This window comes from Perca flavescens, chromosome 16 (assembly GCF_004354835.1).
Source record: "Perca flavescens isolate YP-PL-M2 chromosome 16, PFLA_1.0, whole genome shotgun sequence".
Taxonomy (NCBI): Eukaryota; Metazoa; Chordata; class Actinopteri; order Perciformes; family Percidae; genus Perca; species Perca flavescens.
The window spans coordinates 15135289-15162698 of record NC_041346.1 but is presented as its reverse complement, the minus strand read 5'-3'; the positions used below and the strand labels follow the sequence as shown (position 1 = coordinate 15162698).

Below are 27410 nucleotides of genomic sequence, written 5' to 3'. Positions count from 1 at the left end.
GTGCCATTGATGCCTGACAGACCAACAGTACAGTACAGTACTGTGTGTTAAAATGTCAACTCACTTGGTCACTGTGGAGATCTTGACTCCAAACACACCCATGGGTTTCCGTGAGGGCATCCTCTTCAGGCTGAACTCTCGGCTTGTGAACTTCATGGAGAGTTTAACCTCGATCTGACACAGGAAAAAAGGGCTTTACGTTAAAACAGGTTTGCGTGTTACAAGCCTGACGTCCATCTGCAATGGCTTTCCATGATCTTGAGGAAATCCTGACATGTTGAAACCAGATGTAGTCTTCACAGAGAAATCCACTGCTAAACCACGTCTCTGAGATTGTATTCCTCATTGCTGCAGGCTACTATAATATAGTCTATGTCCTCGGTGTTCCACTTCCGTGATTGTTCCGGTACCGCAGGAAATTCCGCCAGATGCATGTATTTTCACTGATGTCCGTTTCCTTCCGCTTTCTTTGTGGTAGAATTTTAAACTCCGGTGGATTTATGAGGACTATGGATAACTGCCCCTCAGATCTCTTCAGGGAGTAATTGAGACAGCTAGCTAGACTATCTGTCCAACCTGAGTTTTCTCACGCATGACTAAAACAACTTTTGAACGTACACGTTCCACCAAAACAAGCTCCTTCCCGAGGCTATTTTGCAGTGGCTCCGTGCGGAGCTTAGCACCGCCCATGACAATTGTGATTGGTTTAAAGAAATGCCAATAAACCAGAACGTGGAGGATGGTCTGGCAAAGCAAGACTAACTATAATATAAATGTGAGGCTCTATTGGAGCTAATTAACAGTGACACCTAATATAAGTATTTTGAGAAAATTGATAATAATCAAATATGTCAATTTTTTAAACGTGAGGGGAGGAAATACAGGAAAGCAATACAAAAATAGAAGAGGTATAATTAATTTACTCACCCCATTCATGGGAATAACTGTTCTCTGCCAGTCTTTGCCTTGGAGAGTCGGAGGGTCAAGCTGGTAGAAGCAGCACAAAAGGACAACACATGTTAGCATATATTGGGTGATATTACATTTGAACTAAAGAGCTATTTCACCACATCCCCCACAGTTGGTCCTTCAAGATTTGTAAGCTTTTTTTATGAAACAATTTAAATGGTCAACGGTCATGCTAATTTACCTCCAATTTGCAGTGGTGGAAAATAACTACATAAAGTAGTATAGTACAAGTTATGTACTGCTATTTTCTACTTTTACTCCACTACATTTCAGAGGCAAATATTGCTCTTTTCACCCTGCGACATTAGTTTGACAGCTATAGTCGTTGCTTTTCATATTAAAGCTACAGTGCGTAGTTTCTGCCTCCCCCATGAGGAATTCTAAGTAATGACAACCATTCTGTCGGTGCATCCACATGACACAAGCCTTCCCTGAACGCGCTTCACCCCCACCCCTCCACCACGCAGTCGCTAGTAGCAAAGGACACGGAGGATTAAAAAAACATGATGGACTCTTCAGAAGAGGTAATTATCTTCACTCGAGTTTCTGCACGCGAAAGTCGCCGGACGCCACCAATTTCTAAACATAGCCATAATGACAAATACAGAGAGTTGTTTGGAGCTGATAGTCTTAATTAGCTTTGTAGCAACTCATTTGGCAATGGCTTGAATGTAACGGACGTTCATTATTATAAAAAGTTACGAACTTTATACTTTGATACTTTAAGAAGCAGATACTACTTTTGTAGTAAAGGATGTGAATACTTCTCTCACCACTGCCCATGTTTTTTTCTGTTAGCTCTTCAGGATATTTAAAACATTTTGGAAATTAAAGAAGGTTATAGGCCATGGACAAAGGAACGGTCTAACTATTTTCTCATGAACCACTGCAGCTACATGGATTTTTTCATGTTTATTTGTTTTGTTAAGATTATGTTATCTTTACATTTTGTTGTCATACTTATGTCCTGTTCAGTTATGTCAACAAAACGGTGCATAAAGTTATAATTGCATCAACAGTACAAAAATCTTTCCTCTATCGTAGTGGAATGTTTTCAAAGGTGTTTTCTTTTTGTTATGTTACATCCCTTTACTGTGTTTTTCTAAATATGACAATCTAATTTGTTTAAAGAGCCTACATTTACACCCAAAAGTGCAAAAACACACTCAGATCTAAAGAGACATGCCATATGGGGCAATAAAATCACACACATCTTGACACAACGAAACAAACACACACACAGTTTACTGTACGTTGTGTGTTTACCTAGGCTGAGCCCCATCTGGTTGCGTGCAAAGCTGGATCATGTTTCTCATAACTGAATCTTTCGCTGCTGAGAGTGCTCTTTGATTTGAGCCGGTTATCTACAAAGAATTACATTCCACTAAAAACAGCAAAGATCATTTTGCTTCCTGATAGAAATGTTTTAAAAGCTAAAGTTTTTGGCCAACCAATAGGTTTTTACCTTCCACTTCATTTCCAATAAATCACAAATCTGTAAAACTTCACTGTTTTAAATGCTAACATAAAGCCAAAAGTCTGAGCTGGGACAGTTTAGAAAGGCTGTGTAAAAAGATTAAAGAAGACGACCATTTTTACAGCACATTCAGATGGAGACAGGTTATATACAGTACGTGTATACAATATGTTGATTACGCCTATAATGTATACGGTACACAATGTGAAAATATCATATATATAGATAATGTGATTTGAGATGAATGTGCATGTTTAAGAAAAAGAAGATCAAGATTGACGTAAAAAAATATTGTATTTTCTGTATTTTCATGTAGTAAAAAACTGAAAATGTGCGTTTTTCTTTAAGTTAATGAACAGATATAAAAGTTTATGATCAAAAAAATCATTTTGCCATTTTTTACAGTTTGATATTGTAAATGTAGTTCACAGTGACTTTTGACATGTAAGTATTGTAAGAAATAATCTCCATAATAACCTCCAGCCTACCTACATCTTGTGTTGTTTTTTTTACTGTACAGTTTTGTAGGAAGTAATTAACTTTTCTTGTTTTGCCAAAGTGTTTGTGTAACTACTTACATTTTGGACCAAAATAGATTTCAATTCCAATTTTGATTAGAATACAATGATGTAATTGTATCACATCATTACTTAGCAGATGGTAGCGAAAATGTTCCACAAAGTGGAGGGAACTAGAGTCACAGATGAAGACGTCAGCAAAAAGCACACAAAACAGATGACAGAGAATAAAGAGAAATACATAATTGCATTATATTAGCATGTGTTAGAAACACATTTGGGCAGGCAAATGGTAATTTACACCTGGAAGGTATGTTCGGCTACCTGCCACTCTGACAAGTTTATTTTATTCTAAACATTTGTTTAGTTGGTAAACCAGTGAGACTGAGCAGTAATCTGTGGGATTTATCAGCCACTCTGGCTTCTACTGAAGACAGAAGTAGCACTTTCTTGCCCTGGATTTATGTCCTTCGAGCAACTTTCTCACCACTCTGGCTGGTTTATTTGAATGACATCATCTATTAGGAAGTGATCATGTCACAGGTTTACCAAAGGAACCACTAGATGGAGTACGTGACTGTAATTCACAGTTTGGCAGACAAGGAGACTTGTCCTATTGTGGATGGCTACTGCAATTTGAACAAAGTGTTCAGGATACAGGCTGCTTAAAATTAACACTGCTCACATGAATTCAGTGTGTGTATGACACAACATGAAGCTAATGTTACACCATGTGTTCTATGATTGGTTAATTTAAATATCACTCATATAAAAAGGGATCATTAGTATTTTCTCTAAAAGTTTGGTATTTAGTGTTTTCATTTCTTTAGCTTGAGTTTGTTTACGAAATACAAAATAAAACATTACACATGAGTGAGACACACAAAACAAGGTTCTGCAGTGTATAATCTGACACACACACACACACACACACACACACCTGCCATGCTGTGGGTGGAGGAGTAAGAGAAGGAGGTTTTTGTAGGCTGTGAATAAAAGAAGAGACTCATGTTTCTGACTAAATCTTTCCATCTGTCTGTATCTTTCTCTCTCTCTCTCCTGTATCTTTGCTTTCCCTCTGTTGATCTCATGAGTGAATGTTGGCATTATCGCAGGCTGGCATCATCTTAGCAACCTAATCACCTGCTATCTAGATCTGCTATCAACCTGCGATCTGCCAGTCTCGCGGCCAGGCTGCTGAGGACAGTGTCTGTTGTTTTTTTCCCCTGGTGTATTATCAGGATGTTTGACCTTTCTTTTTAACAATCAATCAATGGCATGAAAATAAAAGCTTTGCGTCATTCTATCAAAAATGCTGCACATCATCATCCTGACATGCACTGAACAGCAAATTATAACCATTATAACAATATTACCGATCCCCCACCCATCCATTACATATTAGGGTAATTCATCTAATCAGCCAATTTATACATCATGCTGAGTTTAAGTCATTCACTGAGCAATAATATGGATTTCATGCTTTGTGGCAGCGGTGGTGACATAACTGCCTATCAGTAATGAGTCATGTTGGGTCTGTTGGGGGGGGGTGATGTAATGTCATACCGGGATCTGTCCTTTCCCCATGATGCGGTCTGTGCTCTCTCCATCCTCTTTGTTCTGCTTGGTCTTGTTGTAACACTTCTCATAGCAGAGCAGCCTCAGGGTCTGAGAGCCCTCCAGCTCAATCTCAAACTCCTGAGGGGAAGAAAAAACACAAAAGTACTGTAGTTGTAGGGAGATTTGCGAAAATATCCAAGATGTCCATGAGTACAATGACACCAATAAAGTCAATAATAACAAGAACGGCAACATACCTCCAAAAACCCTACAACCTCTGCATCCACCCTACATTTTAATTCATACACAGCTGACCAACATTCTGACTCCGTAATTGTGTACAGGAGCACTCTGCATATGTTTTGCACATCGTTCTGAGGCCCACACTATGTAGGTTCACTTAGCATTTGGACAGATGTGAGTCATCACCAGCAGCTCCTCGTTAGCTGATATTATTTCCACTCTGCTGAGCAAAATCCTCAAAGAGTCTTTGGGTCCACGATGGAAAACTGATTCCACAGACTGTGTCTTAATGTTCCTTCCTAACCTTCAACATTCAGCTGTGCCATGTTCATGAGTTCATGTTTTTGTTTGTTTGTTTGTGTGTGTGTGTGTGTGTGTGTGTGTGTGTGTGTGTGTGTGTGTGTGTGTGTGTGTGTGTGTGTGTGTGTGTGTGTGTGTGTGTGTGTGTGTGTGTGTGTGTGTGTGTGTGTGTGTGTGTGTCTGCTTGCATGCATATATGGTATGCATAATATGTATGTGTTTTTGCTATACGTCTGCAGGGGCTTACTCAAAGATGGACAGCTAAATGATTACAGGACCAGATGTCAGATACATGACAGGCAGTACAAACTGTTCCAATTAGGAAATGTGTTCATTTATGTCTTTGTTAGTTGAAAAGAAACAAGCATCCTGATATGGTTTTCCAATAAAGGAAATGTAACATCTTACAAATCTGTGCATGTAGCAATTCCATTTTTAACTTTCAAAAGGCCTTCAGGTTGCAACACAGTCATGATTAAGTAATTAAACCGTAAAAATTTCAAATTTTTAGAATTGACTCATAATTGACACCTCAATTATCTATATACAGACTCTGCAGGGACATTTTATTCCAACTGGAATATCTACAGTTGCATGCTGTATTGTGACGGTGTCTTACCTCGTTCCATTTGGGTTCAGTAGTGTATCGATACACTCTCGTCTTGGCTTTATTTGAAAAGAAGCCAAAGGAATCCACCTCCAATGTGCAGTAGAGATCTGATAGAGAGGAGAGGATTGAAAATATATGACATTTATAATGGCTACTGAAGTGTTCTTTGTGAATGCATTACAGTACTGTAGCAATCCAACTGGCTGAATGTGAGATGTTATCCCCAGAAAGCAAATTAGGAATAAATTACGTTCAATTTGTCAAAATGTGTTTCATGCAGGTGTTATGCAACTCAGTAAATATACCAAACGACAATCATAAATAAGTTCATTCTTATGAATTAAACAGACATTTAAGTAGTGAAACTACTATATAGGTAAAAAAAATCACCTAAAATAAAAGTAAAGTCTGAAGGAAACACATACTTCCAAAAGTTTCCCACTGCTCTGTGATCACATTAAAGCTGAGCTTGCTCAGTAACTCATTTTGTCTGATTATCTGTATTTTCTGTTGTGTGCATGAAGGCTAAAGGTGAGTGACTCACTCAAGCTCTGTTTGAGGCCGGAGGCAGAGTGGACAATTACATTCAGGAACCCGTGGAGACCGGGGGATTCATCCTCTGGAAAAACAGTCAGTGAGCAGAGAAAAAAGAAAAAAAGAGCAAAAGGGGATTAGAAAAGCATGCAGATCTCTGTTTGTTTTGGAGCAGAAACGGACATGGAAGGAAGGGATAAAACAGCCTTGTACAGTATAAAACATGAGGCTTAAACTTCTGTGTACTTTTTATTCCCATCTGAATTACAACTATTTAAACTAAATCATAATTTTTTTCCAGAGCAATTTCTCTAGCATTTCATGGTTAATAACAGAGCTGCCACCCAAAGACAAAAATATGAAATCAAGCAAGTGTAACCACACAGCTATACATAGAGCCACAAACAGCTTATAATTTCACTGTGGAAATATCTACTAAATCCATCATATTATGAGGACAATTTTATTTTAGTAAACAGGATTTGAGTGTTAAATACAACTTTTAAATGTAAAAAACGAGTACCTTACCTTCTTTGTTAATGCTAAGTGGAATGTGGTGGACAGTCTGCAGTTTGACACAGGAGTTGGTCAACATTTGCAGCTCCATGGAAGTCAAGGAGGAAGTTTTCAAACCTTTAGGGAAGACAATAAATGGAGACTGTAAATGATAATGTATATTGGTTTCTCTTTCTCCATCATGTTTCTGTGCCTAGAATGGTCTTCACAAATGAAAAACAATCTTGATTTGTAGACATTTCTGGAACACTTACATTTCTTCTGCTGTTCCTTCATCAACTCTCTCCACTCTGCACGTTCGTAGTCCGACGAAATCAGGAAACTATAACTCTGAAAACAAAAAACAAAACAAAACTTCATCATTGATAAATCTAGTGAGAGGCAGACAATTAAAAAGAGTGTGTCATCTGTGCTAATACTGTTTTTTTTTTTTTAAACATTCTTTACATTTTTTTTTGTGTGCCTATTGTTCATGTACTGTATTTGTGCTTAGAAAGTTTAACCTACTGACCACTGTTGGACTACTGGTATGTGATGTGTGTGGTATATTGTGTTGCGTTGCTGGGTATGTGAACTTTACACTCACTGATGTTCTGCACAAATGAAGTTCCTAACGGATAAATAAAGTTCCTTGAATTGAATATTGAAATTTAAACTCTGCACTTATGAATTCTTGTCCAGATCATCTTTAACACATAGAAGCTATCATACAGCAATTGCTCCATACTGATACAAGAGATTCTAAGTATGAGGCAGATCAAGTAGAATGAATTTTGAGCAGTAGGAGGAGAGTGATGGGGCTTAAGTTGGAGAGTGCCATCACCTTGCCGTTCTTGTTGTAGACTCTGATGGGCATGCTCGGAGATGTTAACAGGAGCAGAGACTCCTGTTCAGACAGCTTCTTCCTGAGACGGTCAATGACTTTTGAACCCTTGTTGGCTCTCTGAAATCACAGAGGTGAAAACCTTTGACTGTGTGTTTATGTTTGTGTGGGGAAACCTTACCTTTTCTCACCTTACATTGGAAGAAATGTTGTATCCAATAAGTCGTATGAAATCCCAAACTTGCACTGTTGTCAATCTAAAAACCTGACTTTTTTCCATAGTTTCTGAACAGATTTGGTGAAACAGTGTATCAACGCTACCTTCTCTCTCTGAATCTCGCTGCGGAGGTGTGAGATCTTGACCTTCATGGCGTCGAGCTCTTCATCGGGGACCTGGGGGATGGTAAGTGGCTCCGTCTCCTCGGGGCCCTGGAAGGTCAGCTCAGTCAGGGGGATGTACCACTTACTGTCATACTGTTGGTTTTTACTACAGTGGGAGAGAAACAAAGAGATAGAGAAGAAGGGATGTGAAGGAAGTATGAAAGGAGGAGTGGATTGATAAGACGGATTAAAGATGTGGATGAATGGGGGAGGGCGGGGGAAGAAGGGGAAAAAAATAGAAAGTAAAATTTGAAAATTGTACAACAATTAAGAAGCATTTCGATTTTTCTATTGATTCTATTGAGGTAGATAACATGATATAAGACCAGCACAATGAGTTGTCGTCTGAATTTTAACTTGAAAACTGGAATGAGTGTTGGATAGTAAGATGTCAGTGTGTTTACTTTTCCAAACATTTTTAGAAATCTTGTGTAACTCAGGTCTCAGAAATATCATTAATAGTGTGATTTTAACCAAAGAAAGAAATGTTAATTTGAGCATAATTAATTTCAAACTATAATGACATCAAATTTTAGATATTTGACCATCTTCTGCACAGCTGCAATGTTGGGACTATGTATTTTGGTGTATTTCACTGGGGCGGTCACTTTGTGGTTACTGGTGAGGATAAGGTAAAAAAAAAACAAAAAAACAGTCAGATTTCTTACCCTCCGATCTGTTTCTTCAGTTTGGCGCAGAGCAGCAGATCAGTGAAAAGGAAGACATGCCGCAGCTTCCTGGCTCCCTCCACCAACTCCACCATGAAACTGTCCCTCAGAAGCTGACGGCTCTATGGCAACAACAACACCAGTGGTGGGTCAGTAACTGTTACAACTTGTGGACAGGAAACAGTTAGTTTGCAGAGCCTTTGTATTTGGATGCATCCCAGAGATTAATGCCTTCTCCTCTCTTCCCACCTTACCGTTGCTGTTTTACCAGCAAGAAACATGGAGGAGACAAGGCAAAGAACGGAATGGAGGTGACGAGGAAGCCAGGGAGACTCCTTATCATCAAAAATGTCCGCTTTACTCAATCATCAGTGACAAAGCTCACGTGCAACCTACTTATGTTCATTGAATATTAACCACATTATTACCCAAAAGGCGTGGAGGGTCTTGCATTAAATTGCATGCATTAAACAAATCACCTGCTAAATGCTTTTGTCATATTCTGGCATAATCATAAATTTTCCAGGATATAGAGGAATGAATGAGTTAATGGCAGACTGGGAATCACTGATGTCAGACTATGTAATGAGATGTGTAATACTGTCATTTGCCAAAAGGGGGCAGTGATGTCATTTTCCAAATAAGAAAACACATTTACAAGAATGGACTTAGAACAATAACGGGGAGCAGAGAAATGCCAAACCACAACTCAGTAGTAAATGATCCACCTTCACATGTGCATAACCTTGGTTTTACTTGTGGTGCGGGGTATAAAAAGCGGTTAGGCAGGAGAGGTTCACTTTGAAAGAAAAACAGAGAAATAAAATGAAATTTTGTATTTTAACTCAGCAGGCAAACAGAGCAGTTATATCTAACAGGGAAGGGACCTTGCAATTTTGCTTTTGCTTTCATTCTTTTAATTGCACAAACCATATTTGTGTGTCTGATTAATTTTGATTATTCTAAAAGTTTCAAGCTGATTTCACCCACTTTGCCTTCAATATTTAGCTTGATTGTACCTATTTATTTGAGGTAATTACCTGCTATTTTGTTTGAGAACAAACACTTGCAAAGCCATCATAGATAACAATGTATTTAATTCAGAGTCAAAACATTAAAGAGTTGCTTGCTGACAACATTTGAGCTGCAGGTTTCTTGTTTTAATAAGAAACACTGACAAGAGGACAGCTAATGGGCTATAACATTATCAATATGTGGAAAAAAATGAGTTTTACAGTCCATTTACTGCTGCCCTACAAACCAAGCAAATCAAAAAAGTAGTGGTGTCCACCAATCTGCTAAAACAAAATCTGTTTTTCTTCCTTCTCGCTTCCATGTTGTTCCAGGGGCCACACCAGCACCCAGCCAAGCCAACATTACAATGCTCACGGCAGCAAGGCCATGCAGAGTGACATCACACTTGTTCAGAACCAATCACATCCCTATCTTCATCTTTGTGCCCTCCTTTCCCCTTCCTTCTCCCCCCCCTCCATCATGACCACACAGCTACTGTCACCGCCAGAACAGAAGTGAAGTGGAGCTGATTGCTTGTGTAGGAAAGGTTTATATGCTTACAAAAAAACCTGACTGGACATCTGCTTGCAAAGAGGAGGATCATGATGTGTTAACGCTTGTGCATGACGGACAGAGTGAACAGCCGGTGAGCAAGACAGAGAGAGCCTGAGAGTACAGCAAAAGGGAAGTAAATGGCTGAAAGAGAATGGAGAGAAGGATAAAGTGGAAAGAAAAAATGAGAGAGACAGAGTAGCTCCCAATTGGAATACATAGTAGCATGCTGCAGTTTCTTACTGTACTCATACCCAGTGCAGCTCCACTGCAGTAATCTGTTGTTGAGGCATTCATGTACATGCACTTGCAAGCACACATGAAGATCCTGCAGCAGATTACAATCCTGTTTTAATCCCCAAAATAAGGATCCAAACTAGATAATGAAGTCTGCAATGATGACGACCTGTGATAGAGAACTTCCAGATGAGTTGCCTTCTGTCTATATGGCATATTTCTCTAATGGCAACTGGCATCCTACACCTGTCAGACCAACGCACACAACAACTCATCTCATGATCCAGTTTATGTTGTAACACAGACTTGAGATATGATGAAATTGCTCTTTGTAATGAGTCCCTGGTAAGTATTAACTGTAATGTTCATCTTTCAGGCTCAATATTTGGGTTTTGGGACTTTGATGCCACAAGAACAGTACATCTATGACGTGTTCTACATGTAATGTAATCCCCCTGAGGATATTTTCTAACTAGAAGATAAAACAAGGCTCCATCTTGCCTTACTTCCATCAATCTGCATTCTGTCATGTCGGTCTATTTTTAGGACAAGTTGCCTACTATACAGTAGTTAGAATAAGACTTGGTCAGACTGCTCTGCTTAGTTTTGGCACATTACTCAAATACAACAACAAACTGAAGGAAGGAGGAAAACTGAAGCTATACCGTGAGGCTACATGTACTATATTAAAAGTACCACTGCATCAGTCTGAGCCAATTGGCGGCTGTAGTATGATCCTGGATTTGTGGTTTAAAGGGCATTTAATCCATTGCCAATTACATTCAGCATATATATATATATACATATATATATATATATATATATATATATATATATATATATATATATATATATATATATATATATATATATATATATATATATATATATATATATATATATATATATATATATACTGGTGCAGTAAATGTTTCACTGGATAAGTGAAAACTTTGACCAGCTGGTGCTGCTAGATGGAAAGTCAAGAAAACACCAACGTCATTAGGATTCCTTACATTTTAATGGCTGAGACATTTCACTAGAACCCCAAAAATGTCAACCTCATGGTGGCTTCAGTATAAAAGAAAAGACAGGAGGCTATATCCTCTATACCAGATTTGGACTACTACACTACATTAGACTGTTGTTGTACAGTTTTGTGTTTTATACTTCTATCTATTTTTATATTTGTATGATCTTTCTTTTGTCTGTATTTTCCTCCTCCAACTTTTTTTTTTTTTTTTTTTTTTTTTTTTCAAAGAGTAACTGTGCCCAGTTTATTAATCTTGTTTGCCCAGCCAGCTAGTGGTGGCAACATGATTTTTTCCACACCCTGTGCAGCAGTGATGTAGCGTGGCACTATGGTACCACTCTACATCGCAGATGGCTGTGGTCACAATTATGACAGACCACACCTGACCACATAGCTATGATGTTGGGTGTATGCCTTTAGACCAACAGAGGCCAGTTCAGCTATGTTTTTACTCCTTCCAAAAGGAGTGTGGACTTTTTCTATACTGTAGATGGTAATTAGAGAAGACAGCGAACTAAGCATGCTGTTCCCTAATTATCCTACAGAAAAGTACAAGATTAGATTAGGTTGGATTACTATACAAAAAGTACCCTAACTGCGAAACTATAAACGCTGACTCATGCAGATTAAAAATGAAGGGTCAGCAGAATTGTTGCACATTAGATTTGTCTTCACTTACAGGTAGATGAACTGGACTTCAAATGACCCACTGAAAAACTACGCAGCCGATCAAGCTTCAATAACAATCCTCTTCTCCATTGATCTCATAATGAAGTGATGAAATAAAGGGAGGGATAACAGATAGATTAGGCATTTACAGGCTTCTAACTGTGTGGGAGTGAATGGGAATCGGGATAAAGCAAGACTAGCCAGTAAAATACGTTGACACAAAAGCAGCTGTTTAACCTGCCTAATTAAATCTGTCAAAACAAAAACCTTAACAAAGGTTTTGACTCCATCAAATCAGAATTAAATGATTATGAATATTAGTTTTTGAATCAGAAACCAAACAGAAAAAACACGTAAAAATAACATCCTAAATAATGCTGTTCTAGTGAGTTTTATTATTTTAGCACTGAATGAAGGGGCTTACACACTCGCTAAATGCCTGCAGATACTTTTTTTCTCATTTAATCAAGGTTTATTGTTTTATCTTTGAATGCAGACACATATTCCAGTTCATCAGTAATCTGATGAATAAAAAAAATGTGTTTACGCTGCTGCTTTGCTCTGCTACTGGGGTGAAAAACATCCTTAACAAACCAGCTGTCTCAGCGCATCAGATGACATTTTCACAATATCGAACAGCCAGTAGGAGAAATGTGACTTTATCTACAGTATTTCTCATAATAGCATAATAGCGTTGGTGCTGCTGACCTGACATCAGCAGCACCAACGAGGAAGGAGAGACGTGAGGCAGAACACAGATTAAATATTGACCATCTTCTAGAGGAGCTGAGAGCGTGTGCACGAGTAATGGCATAAATTTACAAAAGATCCGTGTTTATTTTTAGAACACACGCTCAGAGGGGCTTCTTGGCACTTCTCTGCTCTTGTGTGTTTTGTTGTTGTATATGTGTAAAACAATTTGTGTATATGGTGACCAGTTATGATAGAGTGAAAGACAGACCGACAGACAGATGAAAGTGGTTTGCATTTCTACTCGAAAAAAAAAACACACACACACACGCACGCACGCACGCGCGCATCAGGAGCACATCTTTCCCACAGGCAAACAAAGCAAAACGAGGAGGTGAATTTAGATTTAGGCAGCGCCATCATTTGCATTTTAATTAATTGTGTTTGTCCCCTCCCCTCATCTGGCTGGGCCAGGGCCTCTGGGGGCCACTTGTGCTGCTCTGATCCTGCATGCCTCCACTGAACAAACCACAGGTTATCATTACTGTGTACACATGGAGTGTAAAAAAAAAAGTGACACTTCAGCACTCCTTGAATTGACTAAATTTCAGATCATAAATCAACAAAAGGGTTTCCCACACCCTTAAATCGTCACTTAACTCTGAGAAAGGACTCTGAGACGAATGTTTGTAGACTCAGTGTTCCTTTGACATTTCTGATTGTTTGAACAGCTACTACAGAGACACTTAAATTAACAAAAATAGAAAAAAAAGTTACAACTCATTAGTTCTGTAAAATGTGTGAGCCCAGTATCACAGTCAGCCACTAAAAGCTACTGTATACATTTAATACATTTAATTTTGCCTACACAAATCATGCACACATCAAATTTGTGTTGACATCACACAAATAAAAAAATAATGAGGGCAACTCCTTTACCAAGTTAAATCATCAGCGCTTTCAAAGGCCCGACTTCCCCTTTGGACATCAAAAGGCACAGAAAAGTACAGTTTTAACACTGTAACAATGTAAATGTGCACAGACATTGTGGAGAGGTCAGAGAACAGATTCAGCTTCAGCAAAGCGACCATTTAGGAGGGTGAGGGGTGTGCTGACTTGGTAACTCAAATTACATGATCATTTAATGTAATTAGATATATTAAAACAGCATTACAAACACATCTCTACTAGAAGTGATTACATTTTTTATTTTTGGCTGATGCTTAGTTTAAGCATCGTCCTTCTTATTAAATGCAACATCAGCTTCCCAACTTTCCAGGTAAAGACAATCTTTTTTTAAGGTTATTTTTTGGGGGCTTTTATGGTTTTATTGACATGAGCGCTTGAAGACAGGAAAGGGGAGAGAGAGGGGGTGACATGCAGCAAAGGGCCACTGGTCGGACTCGAACCCGGGCCCAAGGACTCAGCCTACATGGGGCGCACACTCTACTGGGTGAGCAATAGAGGTCGCCCCAACGACAATCTTTTGAAGTGAGTTATATGTCGCAGCTCAGACGATGACATGTAGACAAAAACCTCAGGCATATTATATACTCTAAGGTATGATATAATGAGCCCCATTGATTTCCATGTGCTGCTTTCATGTAGCCATAATAAATATTTGATGACCGGTGTGGAGGTCTGGACAGACTTGGATGGAACTGGGGCCTGCAGGGATAGGAGGGGGAAGTGTGTGTGTCCGGGTGAGTGTGCATGTTCAAAGGCAAACAAGAGATAGAATGCGAGTGAATTGAACAGAGAGTAGGAAAGTGTGTGTGTGTGTGTGTGTGTGTGTGTGTGTGTATGTGTGTGTAAAGGGTGTGGTAATGACCCCCCTGTGAGCAGAGGGAGGAGCCGGCACAGCCTTCTCCATTTATGAATAATTAACTTGGAATCTGACAGTCAGAGCAGACCGGTGGCTCATTACAAAGCATTATGTACGGCAGTGTCACGCAAGCTATCAATCAAGAGGTGTCCATTCATGTGCGTCAAGTCATCTCCGGGGATGACAGAGACAGTGGGGGGTAGGTTTTGAGTGCGTGTGTGTGTGTGTGTGTGTGTGTTTTTGCGTTAGGGGAGATGGAGGGAAGGGAAGCCACAGGAGAGAGACAGAGCAAACAGAGAATCACCCTCAACTAGGCAACCCTGGTATGACCATATTAGGGCACGGGCTCTGCTTTAGGCTGCAGATTGGCGGCTCCTGTGCACTCATTTGGCAGCGACTTCATGGTCATTTAGAAGGCGGGGTTATGACATCATCATGCTTAACACCAGAGCTGGAAAGAGTTAAACTGGAAAAAATACTATTATCTTTACTATCCGCTGTCTGTAGAACAGTGGAGGATATAGATTTTTGTATCACCTTTGAGTCTTATTTTAGTTAAAATAATAAGTCAAAAGTTATTAAGGGACAGTCTGTATGAATTAGAATTTGATGTATTGTTATTTGCTGCCGTTCATAGTCATGTTGTCAGAGATACATTAAAACAAAAACATTTCAAGCCACAACACAACATATATATATAGATATTGTAACCCACAACAATCCATGCCTATCAGCTGTTTGAAGAAGAGCATGACAATAAGGTATAAAACTGGGCTACAGATTGGGGCTCATCTCAACTCATCAAATGTTATGTAAATCTCACCTCTCCCTTCTTAACAGTCATAGACTGCCGTCGGGGCGTCGTCTCCTCATTGATGCTGGAGAGGAAGTTCTGGGAGATCCGCAAGGCGTCCTGCAGAAGCGGGTGGTCCGGGTGGCTGGTGGGCGTGTGTTTGAGCAAGTCCTGGAGTACAGCGGTAGATGGAGAAATATTAACTTTAAACCAGGTTAAAAAAAAACTACATATGTACATGAATGTACATATGTATGAACAATTCATATTATTATTGGTCATTCTTCCTCTCCTTAATTCTCTTTCTTTTCCTTTTTAGCATATTAATGCATACACAGTGCAGCCACCCTCTTGTGCAAAACTTGCACATAGGTTATTACTTTTTCATAGAGGCAATAAACTAAGCCCTGAATCCTAACAGTAAATTGTCAAATTAAGTTTAAAGACAGTCTTTATCTATAACTTAACTATCATTTCTAATACTATTCAGCATTGCAATTGTAAATATTTCTTTATAGAGACTTGGGTTTGGTACTGATGGAGAAAATGGTGACAAAGCAGATTTGTAAGAAATACATGAAATAAAAAACAATTGCTGGCCGGTTGGGTTTTGATCACCTATGCCATGCTTATAAGGGTTAACTTGTGAGCAACATGTGCAATTACTAAAACATAACAATTTGTGATGTGACATTATTAAGATGTGTTGCTGCCTTAGTGCTCAGTCGTACTCACATGAAGTACCAATGTGCTGCGAGTCACTCTGTCCACTGGTTTATATAGCAATGCTGTACGGAGAGAAACCAGACTGAATGATATGCTATATGTACATATTTTAATGTATGTATATATTTTAATAGATAGAATTAAGTAAACACTAGCATGATGTGATATGTAACTGACCTTCTAGAGAGTTCTTGGCCGTCTGGTCCTTAGAATCCTTGGGGCTCCTCACCTTCAGGTTCTGTTTGGAGACAAAAGGCAGGTTCAAAGAGGAAACCTCTTTTAAAAAGAACTTAAAAAACCATTTTAGTATGGTTCAGCCATATGCAAAAAATAGTGAGGTTATTATCCTTGCTCAAGCACTGAGGTCATGTGCTTCCAGATTAATTATGCCATTCTCAGCAGCTTTTCCCCCCACCATCTTGCTTAGATGGCTCAGAGTCATGCATCATTACTTAGGCCATTAACAACCACCGATGATGAATTCCCCATCCTGCATGTAGACACCAGCCTCAACGCTAACTGGTAGAGCTCATAAAACACAGACGAAGATTGATGGTGTACCAGAAACTGCTTGAAAAAATGTAGGAAAAAAATGTAGAAAAAAGAGCTCAAAGACGTAGCCAGAGGTGTACATTTGCTCCGTTTTAATATACAACATACTGTAGTTCAAATAAGCCTCCCACAACGAGTAAGATTTATAGTAATGAAACATTTTTTTTAAAGGCTGCATCTGAACCCATTCTTATAGCTGCTGGACAAACCCCAAAATGTATGAAGAGAGCTGTAATACATTTTCACAATTCCCACCCTCGTTAGATTGGTTGAATGTAACACTGCTGGAAATGTAGATTACTAGTTTAAAACCACCGTCAATTTTCTTACATCAGCCTCCAAAACTAGATTGGAGGCATAAAAATAAGTGTTTTCAAATCTAGTTTGTCTATGATAGAAACTGTTCTGAGCCCTTGAAGCTGTTGGAAACTTGTGTTTGGGGAAAAGATAAGATGTACAAATTCATTATGTTGTCAAGGCTCATCTATGGTCTGTGTATAGGTGATACTGAGCTCGGATTTTCCTGGTCAGCGATGAGAATGAAACCAAGCAACCTTCCTCTGCATTGTTCCCAATTTAACTGATGTACACACGTGTAACTGAACAAACACACACACACACACACACACACACACACACACACACACACACACACACACACACACACACACACACACACACACACACACAAAATTGCCTCTGGCTGCATTTGTAAAGAAATATTCAGCAGTACATGCAAATTTAAATGTAGGGAAATGTTAAAAGCTGCGTGGGTGAATAATGGGAGAGCGTTTTGCAAGTACACTGAATCAGGGACAAAACTGTTAAGCAGCTGCAAAATAGACCCTTTCTATAGAACACCTCTCAGAAACTGTTCCTTTTCCTAATACCACATCATTTAACACTCTGCTGCAAGTCAGTTATCTTCTTTGTCATCTTTGTGTGACCATGTGACGCTGCCTTTCTCTTACAAACTGTCCAGGTGCAGCGGCAGCAGATTGGGCATGTTTAAAAAAATAAATTAGTATACAGTTACTCACCATAACAAATCAAAATCAAAAGGAGAAAAAAAAGTTGCACAGAAACAAAAAAAGTGTGCAGAAACAGGATATCGTATAGTATAGGCAGGAATTATGGAACTCCAACAAAGAATAACGTGTAATGTTGGTGAAAATCACACCTGTGATAAATGTTCAACAGAACATGTACTTGTGTGTTGTCCATATCTAAATTAGATAGAGCATTGCTCCACACATCAAAAACTTGTGAAACTCAATTGGATAAGTTGCTGGTATGTAGGGGGTTAAGTGTCTGACTGAATGATTTTACACGGTGGTTAAATGACCCCATAACTGAGAGATCACAGCCTCAACTCCTGCAACAGCTTTGAGGTACTGTAGGAGCTAAACCAGTAACTGTTTCCAATTCCTTTCTCCACATCTGGATTATCACTTTTAATAAAAACAGGTATTTCAACCCCTTAGTTGGTGTTGTTATCCATTCTTTCCTCTCTGCTTCTTACCTCGGAGATTTCAGCAAACTGTGTGTTAGCCTGGCAACACTTCTCTGCTGTCTCCACAGCCAGTTCGTAGTTATCCACAAATGCTCGGTAGACTCCAAGCTGGCTGGCCTGATGGAGAGAGAAGAGAAACAGAGGAGGTTGACATATTGAAATGTTGGTCAGTAAATGTGATTTGCGAAGAGCCTGCAATCCGTCCTTTAATCCCAAAAAAATATAATAATACAGTGACAGTAAACTCTAATGAGCTTCTATATAGGAGAAATAAATAGCTAGTGGACAGCATTCCCTGTGCTCTCAGACAGAACAGTTCATTGTAAAGACAGAGGTGGGAGGATGGAGGAAGTAGAAGGGAGAATGGAGGAGCTATGAGCGAGGATGGAGGAGCTATGAGCGAGGATGAAGGAGGGAGGATGGAGGGCGGAGGATAGAGGATGGATGGAGGAGCTGTAAACAAAGATGGAGGAGGGAGGATGGAGGAGGGATAATGGAGGATGGAGCAGGGAGTATGGAGGAGGGAGGATAGGATCAATAGTCCTCTTCCTTTTCTTAATTTCCAGCACTTCATTCTTAAACGTCATACAAACTGCAACCTTGCTGCTGCTCTAAACATAAGACCAAACTTTTTGAAATAAATAGAAAGAAGAAAATGCATTAGAGAAACACAAGAGACATTGGACAGCCAGACAAATGGAGGCACAGCAGCATGATGTAGCATGCTCTTTATGGCCAGTCAGTACAAATACCTTTGACTGAACGGTTATTATAAAGCCTACATTTTAAGAAATAGGTATAATTGTGAAATATTGGACATCACAAATGGAAAGATCATTACAATAGACACTATAATGTACACCTTGACCTTCTCAGTGTAATTAAAATAAACAGACACAGCAGTAGTGGGATGTATAATCGTTAAAATGTAATATCTGAGCTTTAGTCCAGTCATCTGCATCAGAGAAACTGCATATGACTTACAGACAATCAAACGAAACAGCCAGCAAAGGAAAGACACAGATCACGGTCACAACAACAGCATGTAACCACGGTGCACCTTCGCAGCCGGGCCCGTTTCCGTAGCAACCGGCGAGACCTGCACTGTGGCGGGATGAGTAATTAATGATTGGTCTAACGGAGGCTATGAAAGCACATTTAGGAAGCTGGATGGCTGAATAAAACTCCACCAAACGCTGCCTGCCAGTGCTGCAATCCCTCTCGAAGGCGAACAAAGGGACAATCAATTCTCCTGAACAAAAGCCAGAGGAGGAGACAGTACAGTGGAGATGGGCTATGTGTGTAATGTCGAGAACCACACAACCACCCACATGCACACCCACACACACACACACACTCTCTCACACTCACACACACACACACACACACCCACACACACACACACACACACACATAAATTATTACCTTTAAAGCTCTTCATGAATTATCGTATTGCTATATTTCAGACCTTTTAGCCCCATATGAGCCTATGTGGAGCTTCAGTGATTTGGGCAGATGTCTTTTGTCCTTTCCAGAGAACAGGCTTTAAGGGTAATCCAGGTTTATTACAACGTGGGTCCTACTTTTGTAGATCTAGCCATGATTTCTATCTGTTATAGCAGCATTGTACTCATAAACGAGCGGTCAAATGATCAGACTCCGGTTTAGCCAAATTATCTAAACCACTTTATTTGGAGATCGAACCAATAGTGAGCCCACCCAAAAGTTGATAATAACATTGCACAGGTACACTCTTCATGCACAACTGCGGTAAGTACGGGTAAGTAAGCGTGGGTCTAATCTGAAACACTATGATCAATGTATACAATTACCAGTTTGTATCTTCGTTTTCTAACTGACCTGTCCTGTCCTATCCGATGGTAGGCCCAAGTTGCACAAAAACCAGAATGAACCTTTAAAACTAGGCGGCTCAGAGACTTTACAGTCAGGGCCCTGAGGCCCCGGAACAACCCACGGCAGGAAATAAGTCTGGCTGAGTCAGTGCTTGTATTGTTGATTTTTAATTTGTTGCCTTGTGTATAGCACTTTGTAATTAGATTAGACTAGACAAATAAATGACTACTACACATCTATAAGCCAATAACTATTCTTTTCTCAAACTGACCCCATTCATCCCCTAACATCCTATTTTTAGGCACAACCCCTAACCCTTCTCACATGCCCTGATCTTTGCTGTCATGGGGAGGTGTGAGATTCAATTCTGGGAGGAATGTGAAGTCAGTTTTCTAAACATTGTTTACAGTTGTTATGTTATCGCTGGCTGACAATACGTGTATTGTAGTGTTTGGTAGATCTTAAAAAAGTCCAGAAATCGCCAAGAGCCAGTGTGAAAAAACACAATAAACACCCAATGGAAATGAGTACCTCTTTTGTTAACAAATAACATTCCTAACGTGTGTTTTTCAAATACTCAATGATGAATGGCAGAAGTAAAAAAATGAATCTACAGTGTTTTGCCCATACATCTGCACACTAGGAAGAAGTAAAGTTGAGGAAGGCGAGGAGAAAAGCAATTTTCACAATCCTGCAATCCTGTGTCCTGCCCCGGGCCACACAATCTGCACTACCGCAGAGGCCATTCAGAGCGTGACAGTTTCACTGTGGAGAGAACAGAGAGCTCGAATGTCTGCCAGCCACATCCACCGAGCCGCACACAACACCGTGAAGGCTTACCGAATGTGCGGCTACAGCTACAGTATCATAGTGGAAAATGGCTTTGGGTGATGAAAGAAACTGCTTGGGTGTTTGGATTTCTCAGTTCGGGATTTGTCCTGTGTGAGAGTGAGTGTGTAATCCATAGCGGAAAACAATATTAAGAAAACAGCCTTATGACAGACTTTGGCCATTATACGAGAAGGCTGGCTTTAGCTACAGTACTTGGTTTGTAAGGGAGTTTTAGGAGACTGAGATATTTTCTTAACACAGGGAAAAAAGCACTGTTTACTCTACGATAATATACTGATATGAATAGACAGAATTAGAACAGATGACACCCTTCATTTGCCTGTAGAGCAGGAGTCTACAGCTATGCTGCCAGATCTGTGAGTGCTGCTTTGAGCTCAATGCTAACATCAGCATGCTGACATGCAAACGATGCCAATACCAACATGCTAATGTTTAGCAGGTATACCCTGTTCACTATCTAAGTTTAGCGTGTAAGTATGCTAACATTTGCTAATTAGCACTAAACACAAAGTACAGCTGAGTCTGATGGGTATCATCATCAATCCATCTCATAGTTGTTGAGACATTTCACACAAACCTCATGGTCAGAATAATCAAAGTCATTAAAATTTAGTGTTAATGTCAAAATTCGGTAGGCTTTGTCCTCTGGAGACCATGAATGTCTGTACGTATAACCTTTCATGGCAATCTAGAAGATGATATTTTTCAGTCTGGAGAAAGTGGTGGACCAACTGAGAGACCGACACGGCCATCTCTGGAGCCATGCTGCTAGCATTGCTAAAACTACTGTATTTTAATTGTAAAATGCAGTGACCCAAAGAAAACCTGAAAAAGAAGTGACTGAGATGTAGATGTGCTGGAGCTTACTGCTGGAAAACAAGACCTATCAGCTGTGTGGACTCACCGCACCTCAAACCTTAAACCTTGTGAGAAGCAACCTCAACCAAGTGTTGTAGATCCAAAATCTAACATGATTCCACATATGTATGGTATATTGGTCTATGGTCCAAGATTTATCCAAAACCTGATTTGGTTGCGATTATATACAAAACCAAGGAATAGCCGAGGGGGAAATCAAGAAGGTTTCAGTGAATTGCAGTTGTCAATCACTCAAATAAATCGTCCCAAACTCAAACAAATCATAGCAATCCTTCTGTCCAACGACTACTTTCTTTAATGATATAAGTATTCATCTTTGGATGAATGACAGACAAGCAGATGTCGCCTATTCTCTGACATATTGAATAATCTTACTAAATCACAGTTGCCACCTAAGAAAAATGGCTTCACTAAAAAAAAAAATCTTCTGAGCAAAGAACAATTTGTAGGTTGGCTGTGTGAAGCCAACCTTTGGTCCTCCATCTCCGAAGATCAACATTCAAAGCCAGTTTATCAGTTTGCCTGTCTGTCTTCATGGTGCAAAACCTCCACTTTGTCACTGTGTATAAAGTGTGTGTCTAGGAAGAGAAGAAGTGTGATTTAGCCCTATTTTCAGCCTTCAAACACTTCTCTCTGACACTCATGCTCATTACCTGTCAGTGACGCTTTGCCTCTTCCTCTTTTCTCCCTGTCTCTCGCCTTCCTTGTTCTGATGTTTTATGATTCCTAAGCCTGTCTGCTCCTCTCGCAGATTTCAGAGTCATTGTGAAACAGCTCTATCAGAGTAGTTGCAGAAGCCCATATCTACTTGCCTACTCGACTCTCATCCTCTCAACCCTCCCTCCCCCCAATCCTTGCCTGTATCACCTCCTCTACTCTCATCTATTCTCTTCCTCCCTCCCTCTCCAACTCCTAACGGAACGGCTGTCATTTGAGATTTTTCATTCTTTTCATTTTTGTAACTACTGTCTGGAGAGAGGGAGGGAATGGGTCAGAAACTGTGTGAGCGTGTGCATGTCTGTTTAGAAACAGTCTACAATCACTTTCAATATCTTTGTTTTACCCACATTAGAACCATGACATCACATCTTTGTGAGGCAGTTTTGTTGGATGGAAAGGCTCTTGTGAAGTCAAGAAGCAGTTTTTAGGAAGGATAAAATATATAAACAAGCTTTTAAAGAATAGATTAGATAAAAATGGCAAAAGCCTCCATGACGATAAAAGATACAAATGAAATCCTAATTTCTGAGCTAAGAGAGAAGAGGAGCCTCTTGAGATTAGTTATTAAATGTGTGTGCGTGTGTGTGCGTGTGTGTGTGTTGCTCCTATTTATAGCAGCTTCCTCGAGACACAAAGCACACAGTGCAGTGATGGCCTCAGCTGCCTGAGGCAGAAAGGCGGCTTTGTGAAACATGCCTGCACCTCCCTCTGTGTGTGTGTGTGCGTGCGTGCATGCACGTGTGTGTTCAAGCGTAAGTGAGTTGGAGAGGGGGAGAGACAGAGAAAGAGAGCCAGGGAGAGGAGCAGTATTTCGGAGGGAATTAACAAATGATTCATTGTGGGTTAATTGACCCATTGTGAAAATGATTAAATAGACCCAGTGTACATTTGGCCCTGATAGCCTTGGCAGAAACTACTGGAGGGAAGAGAGACTGCGAGTGAGCGGCTGTTAAGGAGGAAATAGGAAGAAAAGGATGATTCAGATTCAATTTGTCTAAATTTAAAATGATAAAGAAGAGCGTCAGTACTAAAATCAGATTTCTCTTATTGGTTTATTGAATCATGCTAACAGATTCTGCTTCTCAAAGCCTCCCAATTCTAGACACAACATTACTGTGAATAATGTCACTCTAGCACAGGGGTTTTGCTTTAGGTGTCTTCTCTAGTTCGGTCAACTTTTCTGGGTGCCCAATGTTGTCACTTTGATTAGGAGTAAAGTCAGGCAGTAACATCTGCCATCATGGGTACCGACACACAAACTGCAACCCCAAATGCCCCAACCCCTGAACTAATCTCTTTCTTTTTCCTCACCAGTTTCTGGAAGAGGTCCCCGACTCTCTGGTGGTGGCTCCACTGATGGACGCGGGGCAGAAGTCCGTCATAGAACTCCCTGTGGATCTCATAGAGCTCAGGCACTTTGAAGAAGATCGTTTCTATCTGGGCCACGGTAAGCACAGGCTGCGACGTTGTAGCTGCGGCCTTCAGAGGCTTCATAGGCTGAGAGGAACAAACAGTGGAGATAACAGGTATAAATAGGGCTGGGTACCAAATTCAATACTTTTTTGGTACCAACCGAATTGCCTCTCAAGTATTGAGTATCGAAAAATGCATTCAATTCAATCATTCAAGTCCCAATTTCAATACCTAAGGAGTCAATCTCATCTCATGAGCCAATAAGCATGCAGCATGCTTCTACCAAGATCTAATAATGCTGGTGATTGGCTGTCTAACGTTACATGTCGCAGAGGCAGGCAGGAACACAGAGATGAGGCTCACGTAGTAGGAGCTGAAAAATATATTTTTTTGATTTGTGTAGTAATGTTGTAATTTATTTTTGTTTATAAAATTGGTATCGAAAAAAGTATTGTTTAGAAACCGGTATTGAATATTTGTGAACGAGACCCAGCCCTTGGTATAAAAGCACCGTAAGCACTTCAGACATTACTGCATTAGTTAGTTGCCTTTATGACTCTATTCTACTTCCAGCAGACACAGCAACAATATCAGTCATATTTCTGGCCACATGATGGATGTAAGTCAAATATTCATTCTTCTTCTAGCATTGTTTCGGTCTTCACAAACTTATCTGACTCTTTAGCCACTACAGTAAATGTACCACTATGTTTTATATACTTTCATATCACCCAAACCTATAATATTTTAATTTCATGCTTTTTTTAAGTTTGCAATATGGTTTTGTGTTTTTATCTATTTATTTGGCTATTCTTAACTGTATCCATGTTCAAATTTTGCTGATTCATCTAACGGCACTAAACAAAAATGAAATGTGATAAGTCTCTCAATAAATAATTCCATACTTAATACCCACTTTGCCTCATCAATCGGCCAATGCTAATAGCATTCTACTGTGTGTGTGTGTGTGTGTGTGTGTGTGTGTGTGTGTGTGTGTGTGTGTGTGTGTGTGTGTGTGTTCTCACCAGCAGCAGTGCCTCCAGGTGACTGAGGTATGTTTCCTCAGTGGCCAAGATCCCAGACAGGACCCACTTCCTCATCTCCAAACCTTTTTCCAGGTCACATTCATTCTGTAGCAAACACACAGACATATAATAATAGAGTTAAGAATACCCAGCAATACAATAATATGCACAACAAATGATCCAATCATGTACGTGCCTTTTATTTTTAACTTACTTATCTTGTTTTCTTAACCGTTTTCACACTGGATACTTTTGTGTCTGAGGCATGGCGGACATTCAAAGCATCATATTATTCCTTACACCAGCTGCTAAAAGGACTTCTAATATCACTTGTTTGCAATTGAAGGGTTTCTAGTTCTTAGCTGAGCTTTGCAGGTTTGCGGTTTGTGAGTGTCACAGCCTAGAAAATCAAACAGCAACAATTGCTTCGAGAAAATCCTCCCCGGTTGCCTCCACATCCCCTTCAGCCCAGTCAAAGCTCACTGAGGAGTACGGACATGAAAGAAAACAGAGAGACAGACAGATTCCTCGGGCTGTCTTGTTTAACCACAAACTCTGAAATAACTCAAACAGGCAGGGTCTCCCATGGGAGCAGGGCTGGCGTATAAATATGTGTCTGTAAGAGAATGCGCAAGTGCCGAGAGCGCACACATCCACGCATGCACGCACACGCACACACATGCACACACGTGCACACACGCACACACACACACACACACACACACACACACACACACACACACACACGCACATGCACAAACACACACAAACACAAACACACACGGTGAGCTCAGGTTGGGACGTGGAAACATCTGACTCCTTGGGCTATGAGGAGGAAGAAAAAAAAGGAAACGGGGAGGAAGTGTGAGAGATAATGACTAAAATAAGAAGAGGAGAAGAAGAGATGGAGAGGGAGAGCAAGACAATGCAGATTCAGCCCGAGTCCACTGAAACAGTTATTGGTTGCAGCAAATGTTCATCCTGTCCAAACTGGCAGCGACTAGATCCCTTCTGTGAGACAAAATCGACAGTCTTTGTTCTGCGCAGAAATGGCCATGAGAAATGCCAAAGCTGATATTAGGATACATAAAATTAAAATAAGCTGCAAATCTCTACATTGTTTGGCATTTTGTTTAAAAAAATATTTCAACAATTTATTACAAAAAATGAAATGTTTTTGAGTTTATGTCTGTGCATGTTAAGCCACTTGTAATTATACAACTACATACAGCAGTATAATGTGCATGCTAAAACAATGTGGAGTATGAGCTGCATTTTAGCATGTACTGTGAGTACTTGGATGTCTGTGGGAGTACATGCACTTTTTTTTAATTGAACCATAAATAGGCCTAAAACCATGGCCACTGCATTTGCAAAAATAAAAAATAGCACTCAACATGTACACTTTACTGTATGTGGTAGTTATATTTACTTAACTAAACTACTAAACTAAACTAAAGATTACTTTATTTAGGGCTGCAACTAAAGATTATTTGCGCTATTGAATAATCCACTGATAACTTTCTCGATTAATTTGATTATTTGGTCAATGAAAAATGTCAAAAAATAGTTAAAAATCACAATTTCCTAATACCCAAGATGACGTCTTCATATGTCCTGTTTTGTCCAACCAACAGTCCAAAAACACATTAAAAAGATTAAACAATTAAAATAACTTTTCAGCCGATCAACTAGCCTAATAATCAATCAGCTCAACTTTATTTATGAAATTTAGTTTGGAGAAATCTGGTGCAGGCATTAAGTAGAATGGAACCTTATTTAAAGTATAGCCATATCGTCCTCCTCTTCATCAGTCTGTATATCTCATCTTCGATAGTTAATATTACTATATATTCTCTCTCTCTCTCACTTTCTTTGTCTCTCTCTCTCTCTCTCTCTCTCTCTCAGGTGAAGCATAAAGGAAATAATTCTGACAGACATGTATTATGCATCACACAGAGCAGTCTGGGGATCTGTGCTGTATAAAACAATATAAAAAAAACTTCAATTGCTCATCATGAAAAATGGAAAAGTTTCCTCTTTTTTTATTAAGAGTACAAATAAAATGGTATTGAAAGCAAATAAGTAATGCAATTATTGATTATGATTCATGACTGCTCGTAAATGTATTACATTGCATTGCAGTGGCTTTTCACATTACATGTCATTTAGTGGATGCTTTTATCCAAAGCAACATACAATTGCTATATATGTCAGACAGGGACACATTGGCTAATGTATTGCAGTGGGAATCGAACCCAGATCTCCCACACCATAGGCATGTGATATATCCACTGCGCCACCCCCATATATTTGAATCTGTTTGATGTTTGTGAATTAATGAAAAATGAATTAAATGATCTGACTTTACCCTCACAGGATATACCCGCTGGTAAAAGAGCATGAGAAACACGAGGGTCCGTTTGCAGCATTGAGAATATTTGAAGCAAATCACAGGGAGGAA

At 39.7% G+C, this 27410-nt stretch overlaps 1 protein-coding gene across 1 annotated transcript in view; it reads right to left on the bottom strand.

The window, feature by feature from the left end:
* LOC114571110 (breakpoint cluster region protein) overlaps nucleotides 1-27410 on the bottom strand; it is an 83453-nt gene that overhangs the window by 7593 nt on the left and 48450 nt on the right. Inside the window, exons 3-18 of the mRNA XM_028601916.1 lie at nucleotides 24947-25051; nucleotides 23820-24005; nucleotides 18213-18320; nucleotides 16316-16376; nucleotides 16148-16200; nucleotides 15443-15583; nucleotides 8600-8721; nucleotides 7872-8037; nucleotides 7551-7670; nucleotides 6982-7057; nucleotides 6740-6844; nucleotides 6222-6296; nucleotides 5687-5784; nucleotides 4531-4662; nucleotides 928-987; nucleotides 65-174 (exon numbers count right to left, since the gene is read on the bottom strand). Coding sequence (XP_028457717.1) covers nucleotides 65-174; nucleotides 928-987; nucleotides 4531-4662; nucleotides 5687-5784; nucleotides 6222-6296; nucleotides 6740-6844; nucleotides 6982-7057; nucleotides 7551-7670; nucleotides 7872-8037; nucleotides 8600-8721; nucleotides 15443-15583; nucleotides 16148-16200; nucleotides 16316-16376; nucleotides 18213-18320; nucleotides 23820-24005; nucleotides 24947-25051 — 1718 coding nt within the window. The remainder of the gene's footprint in view (nucleotides 1-64; nucleotides 175-927; nucleotides 988-4530; nucleotides 4663-5686; nucleotides 5785-6221; nucleotides 6297-6739; nucleotides 6845-6981; nucleotides 7058-7550; nucleotides 7671-7871; nucleotides 8038-8599; nucleotides 8722-15442; nucleotides 15584-16147; nucleotides 16201-16315; nucleotides 16377-18212; nucleotides 18321-23819; nucleotides 24006-24946; nucleotides 25052-27410) is intronic.